Source organism: Nicotiana tomentosiformis, chromosome 11 (assembly GCF_000390325.3).
Source record: "Nicotiana tomentosiformis chromosome 11, ASM39032v3, whole genome shotgun sequence".
In the NCBI taxonomy this organism is placed as follows: Eukaryota; Viridiplantae; Streptophyta; class Magnoliopsida; order Solanales; family Solanaceae; genus Nicotiana; species Nicotiana tomentosiformis.
Window position 1 is genome coordinate 82,403,927 of NC_090822.1, and position 14,007 is coordinate 82,417,933.

General features: G+C 37.1%; 1 protein-coding gene across 1 annotated transcript; it reads right to left on the reverse strand.

The window, feature by feature from the left end:
- Positions 1-2,723: 2,723 nt before the first annotated feature.
- On the reverse strand, positions 2,724-5,385 carry LOC104108319 (protein KINASE OF THE OUTER CHLOROPLAST MEMBRANE 1-like). The gene is made up of 4 exons (XM_009617326.4): positions 5,014-5,385; positions 4,828-4,919; positions 4,266-4,739; positions 2,724-3,870 (listed from the first exon to the last, which is right to left on the reverse strand). The coding sequence occupies exons 1-4, from the start codon at positions 5,383-5,385 to the stop codon at positions 2,910-2,912; spliced, it is 1,899 nt and encodes a 632-aa protein (XP_009615621.1). The 3' UTR covers positions 2,724-2,909.
- Between the last annotated feature and the right edge of the window lie 8,622 nt (positions 5,386-14,007).

Genomic DNA, 14,007 nt, shown 5'->3' on the forward strand with positions numbered 1-14,007 from the left:
ATGTATGAGGATCAACAGTAGAATTACCAATACATAAACTCTCATAATTCTAAGATACCATGTTTATCAAATCAACAAGTAAAACAAAAATAAATAAAAAAAGTCAAATACAAAAAAAATAAAAATAAAAGTTCAAACTTGAAACCTAGCAATATGTACACCTACAGCTACACCGTTATTCTCCGGCAACGGCGCCAAAATTTGATCGCGCACAACTCTAGTCCTAAAAAGAATAAGCGGTCACTGCAAATATAATTCGGTCTAAAAGTCTGGAGTCGAATCCCACAGGGAACTAAGGCTTCGCTATAATTATTAAGTATCACTAAGAAGACAAGTTCGAATAATTCCTAAGTTATAAATATAAAGATGCTTATGTTAAACTAATTAACTAACAAATTAAAGTAGTGAATTAACAACTAGAGATACGAGGGGAGAAAAGATTAAGGAGGTCTAGAGTTATGATTTTTTCAATTGTCGGAATCCTTCCCGCTATGTCTTGTATAATTTCGCCTAAGTATTCTCTACCGATCGTGAGTACTTTGGGTGTCATAACTCTCTCTCGAGTAACTACCACAATTTACTAGACGTATTCTCTCGAGCTACGCTAGCTGACACTAATTCATCGCTCACTACGATCGCACCAAGGTTTCGTTATCTCTAATCCCGCCTTTAAACCCTCAGTATTGATCACTCACATATGTTAGGAGTGATGTTGTTCAACAACTACCTAAATGCGTACTCTCTCTCGAGAAATATACACACTAAATAGGCACAGTCAATTGATGGTCATTCAATCAATAGCAATAAACACGTAGTTGAACAAGTAGAGAAATCTAACGACTCAATTATATAAAAACGTAATAAGAATTCATCCTACAAAAGGTTCCATCAAAACCCTAGATAACAAATTAGCTATCCATAATAGTATGCAAAAGTACAATACTAGAATTCATAACCAATAATGGAAATAAGAAGAAGGAAGTGAAAAACTCGTAGAAGAATTCTTCGCCTTGCTCCTAGCGTGTTCTTGCCTCCTTAAGTCGAATCCTCTCTCCAAAAACGTCTTCTTTAGGTCGAATTTGCTCTAAAAACGTCCTCCCCTTCTCTTAGACATGTTTAGGGAGTATTTATAGGCTAGGGTTGAAGTCCTTGAGTCCAAATCCGGGTTGGAGACTTTTAACCCACTACTTTTAATTGTCGGGCTATAGACCTCGCAAAGCCAGACTTATAGCGCGGTCAACCTGGCTATAGACCTCGCGAGACCCGGTTTATAGAGCGGTCAACCTGGCTATAGACCTCGTGAAGCCTAGTCTGTAGCGCGGTCAACCTGGCTATAAACCTCGCGAAATCTGGTCTGTAGCACGGTTTGGGTACTTGGCATTTTTGTGCATTTTTCTTGCATTTTGGTCCTCTTTTTGTGCAATATTCACTCGTCTTTGTCTTCCGGTGCTCCTACACGTAAAACAACATAATTTAGCTCAAACATCGCACAATTAACCACTAAACTAACAACATGTAAGGCGAGTAATGTACTAGAAGTATAACATTTTGGCCTAACATCAAATATCATGTGTAGACCCTTTTATTTCCTCTCCCTATAAATCTTCATCAATCTTTTTAGCAAGAGTATATATGGCCATTACTGTAGATCTACAAAGCTTAGTTTTATAGAAAAAGAAAAATAATCTCGGCCAAAAAATTATATCCATTCTTCCTAATCTTTCGTCTAAGCAGGGCCCTAAATGACACTATAACATCCACCGAAGGATTCAAGTTAAAATGACAATGAATTTCATCCACCCATACTTGAGCACATATCCATATTATTATTACAGTATAAGATTTTAAGTTTTATACACCGATTATGTAAAAGATATTTACACGATCGAATCACTTAAATGATAATTGAACTTAACTTTATTTAATAACATCAATTGATAACCTATAATAAAGAGCAAATGACCTGATATAATAAGTTAAATTACACTAGTCGCGTCGAGATTTATATATATATCTTAAATTCATAATATAAGACATCATTCTCATAAGATTAGTTATCCTATCAGAATGCATCACATCATCTCCAACGTGATCAAATTTGGCGTGTAAGTTTGTTTTTTACACTCACCAATAAGAACGAAGTACTATCACATATACTATTCAAGTTATAGGAAGAATCACTCTTTTACTCTATTATCACTTGTTAGTGGTCCTGTGCCATTATTCTTATCTTTGATTTCCGTTAGAAGTGGCAATATATGTCTTTAATTTGTAACCGTGCACCAAATTGGGTGAATGACGACTAAACAATAAATGAATCAAAAATTGGTATGATGTGTTAAAATAAGCAACCCAATGGACGGGCTTTTTTTTTAACTCTTTTGTTTACCTTTCATTTTGTCTTCATTTTGACGTGATGGTGACATTTTTAAAGAGAATATTAAGCTTTTGACAGATGCAGGAGAGGCTTACTCGCTCTGCCTCACACCATTATTGATGTAAAAAAAATTTACACAAGCCGTCCAGGTATAATATAAGTAGTTCTCTGTAACATGATTCAAAAAGTGATGACTAACTTTGCAATCAGAAATTAAACTACATTGATACTACAAAAAGCTCTATAGTATGTTTTCAGTACAATATAACTTAAATTCAAATGAGTATTATTCGACAATCTTAACTTGGATACCTTGTTTCCCTTTTAATTACATCAGAGACTTGCATTCATTGCGAACAGGTTCATACGGCTAGCTTGTCAGAGATCTTCAGAGGATGTATTTACAAAACATGTAACATCACAAATTCACATAAAATACAAAGTTTAGCACCATATAATACAAAGTTTTGCGCTACTGTACTTTCGAAATAAACTACAAATTTACACGATTTCCACCAATAACAAGTAGAGATTATCTAGCAGTAGCAGAGGCAGCACCTTCTTTAAAGAGGATATTTGCAAGATTTGGCCGAAGCCAGGCCGACTTGCCACCAATTTCACCATCTTGAGTACGACCATCACCGGAGGTCTGGCGATTCTTTGGGTCCTTCAGCTTAGATTTAATACATTTTCCAACAGATACACCAAGCTTTACTGCTGTAAATAGGCTAAATGCAACAGAAAGTGGTCGAATAGCCCAGTGAAAATCCTCAAGATGCTGATACTTTTCGATAATGCTAGGACATGTATCAAAAGACACTTGAATCACCTCATCTGGATTAGCCAAGAAAGTATTAGGTTCACCACCAAACATCATCCGTCCTGGAAATTGAACAACAAGACAACCATTTGGAAGTATCTGTAATATTCTCCCGGTAGCCCATCTCCCTCCCCTTTTCTGCGGCCATTCGAACCGGGGAGTTTCAACATTTGATTTCAACTGCACAAACTGTCCCAAAAAATATGGGACCACCTTTTGGACTTCAGAAGAATGTCCTGTCCATAAAGTTTCTAAGCCTAAAAAAGCAACACTTGCATTTCCATCACGCTGCACAGAATGCAGGACGCCCAAAGAAGAGTGCTCCTTAGTTTCATTGACCAAGCGCACCCAATCCCCAGCTGCCAAACCACATGTAACCCTCTCTATGGTTGATGTATTTACCCTCAGAGGGCTCGGCAAATTAGGGACTCGCACCAGAACAAATCCATCTCGATCAGTATCTTTCTCAAGACCAACAACACTTCCTTCCAACACAGCCAACTCTTGAGACTTTCCAGAGTTCAACAATTTTCTCGAGCGAATAGTATCTCCCACTTGAAGAAGATCTTTTGAAAGGTACCATGGGGTAAAGCCACTGGTTTTGGTTTTGTCAACAGACAGAGTCACTCCTATGTCGCTCCACTCTCCTTCACTATAAACAGCATTCTGCGAGCTGCCAATCGAGGAGCAATTAGATTTCTGTGAACTTTACATTACCGTACAAAGAAAACATATTCATCTATTCTTCCACTAGTCATTGTGTTAGGAATCAATAATCAAGTCGATATAAGATAGAAGAGAAATATTTGAACTTAAACTTTTTGTTTTCTAATATGAAAAATGTAAAAATCAGATGTAAGCAGGTGAGGGATAGGTGGAGAACAGCACTGATTGGCTAAAGCTAACGAAGTAGTAAAATTGAAAGGATTATGACACTCAATAGGCATCTAAGATTGCAATCTAAAGAGAAAGGATTATGACACTCAATAGGCATCTAAGACTGCAAACTAAGGAATACGGCAGCTGGAAGAGAAACAAGAAGTTGGGGAGGGGGGGAGAGAGAGAGACCTTTCAAATGCTTGCAGAATGTCCACCATCAGAGGTCGATTGCGGAGATCATACTCAAAACAACCATTGAGAACATTCTCAATGGCAGTGGGGAGGCCACTAGGAAGTTGTGGCTTTTCTTGGTTTATCACCACTGAACGATATATATCTTGGACTGATTTACCAAACCAGGGCTGAACACCAGTCAATATCTCAATAATGCTGCATCCAAATCCCCAAGCATCAGTCTCGCAAGATATTGGGCCTCTAACCTCAGGTTCCCACTGTTCCGGAGCCATGTAGTTTGGAGTTCCAAGCCTTAATGCTAGATCTGAATCAGGTGGTTGAACTCCAAGAAGAAGATACGGAATCCCAAAGTCTCCAAGGAACACTTCGTCATGTTCATTCAGAAGAAAATTAGTTGGCTTAAGGTTCAGAACCAAGACATTCATTGAATGCAACTCTTGTATTCCTTTAGCCAATTCAATACCATATCTGTAAGCAATTAGCACTCTGTATTAGCAAGAGCCATGTTTCGTAATGAAAAAAATTTACCTTCCTAATAAATGTTCAAGTCAACGACCTGAGAACATCAGGTAACTGAAGCTTCCCTCCTTTCAGCCGAGCTATTTTGTCACCAACTGACCCCTCATAGGATCTCATAGCTATACAGATCTATCCACCGAAACAATATTAAGAGAGTTAAGACAATAAACCAATTCTAAGGTCCAATATAGACCTAACAGAAATGATGCAGATAGACTTTCACCTTTCCAGATATTACAGAGATGCCATGCAACCAGCAAACACCTTGGAGTTGTTTAGATTTCAAATTTACCCATAACTCCTCAAACTTACTTAAGAAGGCCTTTACTTGATCCTCATTTATAGGATGTAACATCTTTATAGCTACTTCATGATTCTCATCGTAATCAGTAGCTGACTGATGATGAGTGGCTGACCAAACATCACCAAAGTATCCACGCCCAATCCTGTGTCTAAGTTTGATTGATGCAGGATCAATACAAGGACCAGATGGTGTAGTCGCAGCAACAACAGTTCTAAGATGATCAGGATCTCCGTCATAAAGCTCATAATCGAAAGAGGTTGCCAAAGGAGATACTTTGACATCTTTAGCCATTTTCTCCAGCTAAGGTAAAGACAATAAACAGAAAAAGTGCATGAGATCAAAAACCACAACTTGGACTGCATGTTATAGAAACTTCCACCAGTACACAACATCAGATTTGTCATAACTGAACTATTAATTCCTCAAGCAACATTTCTAAGACAATGGGAATCGAGAATTTTTTGAAGGAAGAATAGTTTACCCTATGATGCTCTTCAAAAATGCAGTGAAGTTCTATAATTCAACATAGATTTAGGATCCTGGTATGTTTAATATTGACTCATCTAAGCTTATCAGTATAGCAGGGATGTCAAAAAGAATCTTGATGTGACTAGATAGCTTCTGTAATAACGCTTTTACAGATGACTTCAGTGGTGAAATAGTCAACAAACAATAGTATCAATTTAAGAATAGACTTAGGCTCTATAGATGTAATCAAGAGCTATTTTCGCTGACTCTCCAAAATGACGCCGCACCCGTGTCGGATCCTCCAAAAATGCACTACTTTTGGAGGATCCGATACACACCCGGCAACATTTTCGAAGAGTCCGAGCAACATAGATCAAGAGAGCTAATAGTGGCAAATTTCTTCCATAAAACATATGTAACTGCAAAGTTCTAAGTTCAGCATGCCCATCGTCTTTAGATGCTCCTGTCATAACTTCCCTGAGGACAAGTTATATAAAGATTTTGGAGGTCAAATCCCAAAAGTTTTTCTAGTCACTCTTTCACTGATACAATGGAAGCCATGCACTCAAATCTAATTTGTGGGTCCAGATAAAACTAATATCCTAAAAACCTGCTTTTTTATTTAACCCCATAATTGTAGTTTAGGTATTTGTATAACTGGTTCAGGTTTTTGACAAAGTAGTTGGATTATCAAAGTACTTGTTCATGCTTGCCACCATAAAGGCATAAAGTACTAGAAAACAATGCACACAGAGAAGGAAAATAAAATTAGGTTACCTTAAAGGTATGCTTTAGGAAATTTCTTTAAATTCCCATCGTAAATTGTTGCCTAGCAACTAAATAGACATGTAAATGCAAACAGTATAAAATTGGAGGCCTCTCAAGTACCTGTGTAGATGCAATCAACACATTACCCAGCTAAACAGGCCTAGTCACCAAATCTATAAACCAAAAAGTATGTTATTCCATAAATCATTGAAGCAAACTCAAAGTCGCCATCATGTTGGGGTTTAGATACGACACGAAACACCTATGTGATTTATTGTAGGGATCCTACAGAGATAAGCAGAACCTCCATTGAAAAGCGAAAAAGAAGAAATTATTTTTTGCTAAGGTACGATTTTAACGAACAATAATTCCGTGTGTAAGTTAAGATTTTATTAATACTCAGTATCAAGAAGAAAAGAACAGTTGAGCTAGACGAGGGATAACAGTTGAACAACCAAACATGTCCACTTTCAAAACCGTGCCCATCTAAAAAGTGTGTAAACTCTCAAAGTGCTATAAAACAACCAAAACTTAAACCAAACTATGTTTTCCTGAAATTTTATTCTAACCCTCTCGCTTAATCGAGAAATGTTCTCTCTCAACTGGAAATTTAGAAATGCAGCAGAGTTTTTTAAGCTCTTCTGCTAGCTAAAGTGTGTCAATATAAGGTAGACCATCCAAAACCAAAATTGCTTACTGCCCTCCTCACTCTCTAATCCCATTTTCCAAATGCACCAAACAGGGGCAGAGTTTAAATCTTCTCCAATTTCTGTCCCCCTCCCTCCCCCCTCCCCCCCCCCCACAACCACACACACCCCCAAACACAAAATTCTAAAGTCAAGCGCTATCCACTAAGGACAGGAAGAAATCTTGACAGCTATATGCCTTAAACAAGCATAAGCCCAAGACATATTGCTCCCCAAAAGACATCCTTCTCCACATAAAGCTACCATTTAAGTATACTGATGAAAATAAAACTGGTTTTTTTCTTTTTAAATCTTTGATACAGTAAACCCCGCCGCTAACCCAAATCCCCCACACATGAGCCCAATAGTGGTCATTTCCCACGTTGCTTACTTGATGATTTGAAGACCAACCTTATAAGAGGTGGATGTACTAGGCTACGCCTCACCTGTTGATGACAAAACAGATTATGATTGTTAAGAACTATTTAATTTGTGCGTGAAAACTAATCAACGACACAAAGTAGCGGATAGTTCTGCCTCCCTTTCTCTTTAAATTGCTAAGCAACGGATCCCCTAGTGAGTCCTCTATTCAATATTTGACTAGTACAATAGCAACCTTCACAATTTCATGTCAGTCAGTGTGTATTGGGGGGGGGGGGGGGGGGGGGGGGAGAACGCGTGGAATTAAACTGAGCCTTCTCCTCCTCCTCCTCCTCCTCCTCTACTCGAATCATATAAAGAATTACTCATTCTTTCACAAGAATCAAAAATTAGAAAATCAAAATTCAAACTACCCAGCATAAAGGAGTGGCAAATTCAGCAAATTATACATAAACCTATAAACCTGTGCATAGAAATAATAATTAGTGTTTGTTTAAAGTTAACTTTTTAATCGGGAATTGAAAAATCAAGAATCAAAACTACCCAGTAAAGAAAATCGGCAATATTAGCAAATTATCAAGAACCTGTGTGCAGACATTCTAAATTACTGGGGAAAAAATGCTTACTTGAAGTGCTAAGTTAAGAGAAACTAGTAACCACGGACAACTCTAGCTTGTAGAAATGTGAAAGAGCAGAAGTGGCGCAGCCATAGACTTGGAGTACGAAGCAGAGGAAGGAGGTCAATAGTGGGAAAATGGAAGACGACACAGAGGAAGCAAACAAAGGAAAAGTAGCTGTGGAAGCATTTTTCACTTCTTGCTGCTGTTCGGCTGCCTGTCCTTTCACGACGTTAATCACGGTGCTAGATTTTTCTTGTTCCGTTCGTCAACTTTTCTTCCTTTTATTTATTTGTTTTGGCCAAATAGGTGTAGGCCCTTAAACTCCTACTGTTTTCATTTTGACACTTTAACTTAACGTTTTTTCTATTAAATACTTTAATATTATATAAAATGGATCTACTGAATGTTTTACTCATAATCAATAAAAATAATAAGATGTTCACACATGAATAACTTAGCAAAATGACAAATAAGAGGGAGACATATTGCATTTGGGCCCAAATAACCAAAAAAAAGTTTTGAAGACAAAAAAAAATTATTTTATACATAAATTCCCCCCAATAATTCCATCGCTTCTCCGCATTACCCCACTGATTCTATTGCCTCCCACCAATAGCCGCCATGAACACTATCTTCTCCGGTTAAACCGAGAAGCAAAATGATCATACTATTAATCTCATATTCCTAAAACTTCAACCTAAAAGAAACTTCCAAGCATTCAAACATGGCGTGTGAAGAATCTGAGATCCAATCTATTGAACGAATATCAAGAGGAATAAGACATCAATTAAGGTAAAATTTCTCCCAAAAAAATCGCAAAGCTCGAGCCAAAAACGCCACCGTCAAGAGGCGACTGCAGTTGCCGCCACCACTGTTGTCTTGGACTTCACGGTGCAGTTTATTTTGACTGTCTCAGGTCATCTGCTCACAATTTAACTAATGAATTTTACGGTGCAGTTTATTTTTTTTCATTAAAACTAGTGAAATGGGCATTTAATCCGTAGTCGTCGATATTGAATTTCACAATGTTTTCATGGCGCGAAGGAGTTTTCTGGTCGGTGTGAGAAAATGATAGTGGGGATGGTGGCTCAGAGAAGAGGAGGAATAAGAATGTAAAACTATGCTTTTCTTAAATAAAAGAAAAGAAAAAAATATATGATTTTGGTATTACTTCACGCGTCTAAAGAGAGGTGAGACACACTCTTTTTGCCACATCATCAGACGTGTTCAATAGGCATAATTTATATGATGTTGAAGTATTTAATAGGTACAAGCTTTAGTTAAGGTGTTAAAATAGAAATTGTAGCCAAGTTTAAGGGGTTGTCTAGGTATTTGGCATTATATTTTTTGGAAAAACTATAGGGGGTTTTGCATCTATACCCGGTTTTGGGGTCACAATTGAAGTTATATCCATTTTATAAAATATTTTGCAAGCCTACCTACTTTACAATCAACTTCAGACTTATTGTGTCTGAAGTTTAAATAAATTAATCCAAAGTGCAATACACTTAAGGTCAATTAAGTCTAAAGTACAAAAATTACACTTAAATGCACTTAAGGCCAAATAGGTCTGAAGTGCAATAAATATTTTCATACACTTAAGGTCAGAAAGATCTGAAGTGAAAAAATTACACTTCAGATGCACTTAAGGCCAAATAGGTCGGAAGTACAACCAATGGTTTCATGCACTTAAGGCCAAAAAGTGAAGTGAAGAAATTGTACTTCGATACACATAAGGCCAAATAGGTCTGAAATACAAACAATGGTTTCATGCACTTAAGGCCAATAAGTCTAAAATGAAAAAAAAAAAAACTGCACTTCAGATGCACTTATGGCCAAATAGGTCTAAAGTGCAACTAACGTTTTCATACACTTAAGGCCAAATAGGCCTGAAATGCAAATTGCCCAGAAACAGAAATTTATTTTTCGAATTTTAACAATCTAATATAGGATTTAACACCTAAATCTACTCCAAATGAGCTCAAGTTTAAAACATGACCTCCAAATATCATCAAGAACGAAATCTCAATCATTAATTTGTCGAAACAATAATAAATCTAACGAACCCATTTTGCAACTACTAAGAAGAAGAAGAAGAAACCCTAAGCAATAGTAAAAATAAAGCGTCACAACAGCTCACCATTGTAAAAACATCATAAACTACCTTAAACTATGTACACAACACCATAAAAAATCATTGTTACCAGAAGAAAAAGAAGAAGAAGAAGAAGAAGAAGAACAAGAACAAGAACAAGAGGAGACAGAGGAGAAAAAGGACTAAAGTTGTTTAAACTTTGGGTACTAGTTAAAAAAATTTAAAAGTGGGCACGGGTTAAATGGGGGCGACCAAATAGGGCGCTGTCATGACCCTAATTTTTCTTCTTAGGATGTCGTGATGGCACCTAATCTCTAAAACTAGGTAAGACTAACATACATAAAATATTAACTGAGAATTTATAAAATAAAATAAAAAACTTCAAATAACTCAACCACTATCATATAAAGAAACTCTGTAACTCAACAGAAACACAACTTTCCAAAATCCGGCAAATACAAGTCACAAGCTCTATAAGATGGTACTGAACATCCCTATACATCAGTGTTTATAAAAAGGATAAGAAAAAAATAGACTAGATAGAGGGTAACGCCGAGGCCTGCAGACGCCGGCAGCTATACCTTGAAGTATTCAAACTAGGCTCGTCTCTCTGGTGCCTGGACTGGTAGAGGGTAACTGGATCTGCCCAAAAAGATGTGCAGAAGCGTAGCATGAGTACACCACAATGGTACCCAGTAAGTGCCAAGCCTAACCTCGGTAGAGTAGTGACGAGGCTGGGTCAAGTCCCTACTGGAATAAATAAGAAGCTGGATAGGTATATAACAGTGAGGTAATAATAGCAATTGAAATGAGACAATAAAAAAGTACACCAAGATTAGCTACACTGAACTAACGGAAGGAAAATAAGGAATGCTATGACATAGAACAAAGCAACAAAACACAAGTGAAGTAATAGAAAAGTATCAACAAGAATCACTATCGAGGTACCGCATCGTAGTCTCAAATTACAAAATATTTCACAATCTTTTCTTATATCACCGCGAGAGCCTTGCATTTAGTTTTGAAAATTATTTTTTCCGAAATAGCTTCCCGCATTTTAGCCTACCTTATCACACCGTTTGGCTTCAAGTAGTTCCCCTACTAGCAACACGCGTATCAAGCGTACCTTATCTCACCCATGCGTTTCAACCCCAAATCTTTATACCACCGCATGGATATCAATATCATAATGTATCACAAATCGCACCTCAAATGTCCAATATCACAACTTGCCAAGAAACCAACAACAATAGTGTTTTCATAATAATTAGCCCATGGCTCAACCACAATATGCACAAGAGTCTCACAATAACAACCGGAAGTAAAAAACTCAACAAGAATAGTATTTCACAATTTTACAACTTTGCCTCAATGTAAATCAAGGCCTTTATAACACAATACCAATTTTAACAACAAGATATTCCAAAAATAACAACTTCAAGTAAAGAACTCAACGATTAAGTAATGAATAGGTATAGAGGAAACAATACTTCAACTAAACATGTAAGGGAAAGTAACAAGTAAGGGATAAGACAAGTATATCATGTGAATATAGACTAATGATGATGATTATAAAATGGTAAGGTAACTCAATTAAGGCATGAAAGGAATTTACATAGCTAAAATTGGTAAATTTTCGTATTTAGCTCATGTACACACTCGTCACCTTGCGTACACGTCTTTCACATATCATAATTAACACAATCCAACACCAGTCCTAAGGGATAATTGCCCCACACAAAGTTAGGCAAGACACTTACCTCAAGGCCTGGAGCACAATCCTCAAATGCTGCTTATCATCCTCCTAGCTCCAGGAGTATACCAAGATGTCCTCAATAAACACAATGACGAATGAGTCAAGATAGGGATGAAATATACTGATCATCAAGTGCATGAATGATGTTGGGGCATTGGTCAGCCCTAATGATATCACAAGAAACTCGTAATGAACATACCGAGTCCTGAAGGCAATCTTCAAAATATCCCGATCCCAAATCTTCAACTGATGATAGCTTGACCGCAAATCAATTTTTGAGAACACTCTCACACCCTGTAGCTGATCAAATAGTTCATCAATGCGTGGAAATGGATACATATTCTTCACTTTAACCTTATTCAACTATCGATAATTAATACACATGCACACAGAACTATCCTTCTTCTTTACAAACAAGATCGGAGCACCCCCAAGGTAACACACTAGGCCGAATGAAGCTCTTATGAAGAAACTCTTGCAACTGCTCCTTTAACTCCTTCAGCTCCGCTTGGGCCATACGATATAGTGGAATAGAAATATAATGAGTGCCCGGCAATAAATCTGTCACGCCCCAAACTCAGGGAGAATGACCAGCGCTCAACCGAGTAAACCCGACTGAGCAATCCTGTTAGATTTCATTCTATACAAATTCAACCATGAATAAAGAGGAGATGTACTCCATTAATCAAATACTAATAATATTTCATTAACAACTCCCATTTAATTTCCATTAGCAGCTTCATTCATAATTTCCAAAATATTACAAGTTTATAGATATAATTAAAAACATGTCTGCCAAATACTTATATTTCTAGTTCAATTCCCAACATTGACTACCACCCGCAACCTGTCTATAGGGCCTCTAAGTACAACAGAAGTGAAGAATAGAAGTGTCGGTGATAAGGCCCCGGCTATACCTCATAGTACAAAATACAACATCAGATGACATAAAGCTTGGAATAGAGTAGGGATCACCAAAACCTGCTGAATAAAGAGTGACTACTAATAAGGACCAAAGTTGCCCAGCTGATGAACCACCTGCATCCATTGAAGATGCAGCGCCCCGGCAAAAGGGATGTTAGTACATATGGAATAGTACTAGTATGTAAAGCTAACTGTCCTCGTTCAAAGTAGAATGCCAACATAAAAGGAAAACCATGGAAACAACCATCAACAATCAATGATATCCAATTTCCAAGTTAAAACATAATAATTTCCAAAATACGAAGATAATATTATTTTTGGTTGGGAGATCTTTAGCACCGATATACCACTGTTCACAATATCACCTTTTACAATACCATTATTCACAATACCAATACCATCGTACCTTTAGCACAGAGTCCGATCACGTCCCGATCGGCTAGGCCATCACATCCGAGACATCAACCACAATTATAATTTCAATTACAATTTCCAGCACAATCACCACCATGTGTGCGGCATGGTGTCCTATCACGACCCGATCGGCTAGGCCATCTCACCACAATTCCGTGTAGATCGACATCATCCATTTCTATCAATCATCTCATCCCAATTAAGGAGAATAATTTTATCACATCAATCTCATCCCAAATAAGAGGAATGATCACAATCCACTCCTACACCGACATGTGTAGTTTCGGGGTTAGGTTATTTCAACCTACCCTTTCTCGCTGGCTATCGATACTCCCAAAAATATTATTGATTTACTTACAAAGGAAACAACAATACAAATGCATTTACCTCATAACCTTGCATACCATAAATAGCCTCATTGACACTTTCAACATCATTATTTTATTGGCTCTCTTGGCCATACATATAATTCTTCATTCATGGCACAATGGCCATATTTCATATTCCACACTTTCATTTCTTCCCTTTCATGGATCATCATCATAAATATCAACAGATTGAATATTTCAGAAATCACAACTTTAGGTTCATTAGTAATGAAGGCTTTAAATACAATGGATTTTTTCCTAAGAAATAGAGTAAAATGATTGGAAATCGAAGCACAAGTTAAAATCATAAACAAGTAACACATCATTTATTCTTGAAATACTTTTTTCCCAAAAAGGGCAATTCACAATTTCAACTCACGAATATGTAAGAACACAAAACACATCGAAACTACTTACAAAGCATAGCATTAGT

Coding starts and splice junctions, on each gene's coding strand:
- LOC104108319 (XM_009617326.4), bottom strand. CDS start 5,385: ATGGCTAAAGATGTCAAAGTATCTCCTTTGGCAACCTCTTTCGATTAT. Junction 4,920..5,013: donor TCTCTGTAATATCTGGAAAG/GTGAAAGTCTAT, acceptor TTCGGTGGATAG/ATCTGTATAGCTATGAGATC. Junction 3,871..4,265: donor ATTCTGCAAGCATTTGAAAG/GTCTCTCTCTCT, acceptor CTCGATTGGCAG/CTCGCAGAATGCTGTTTATA.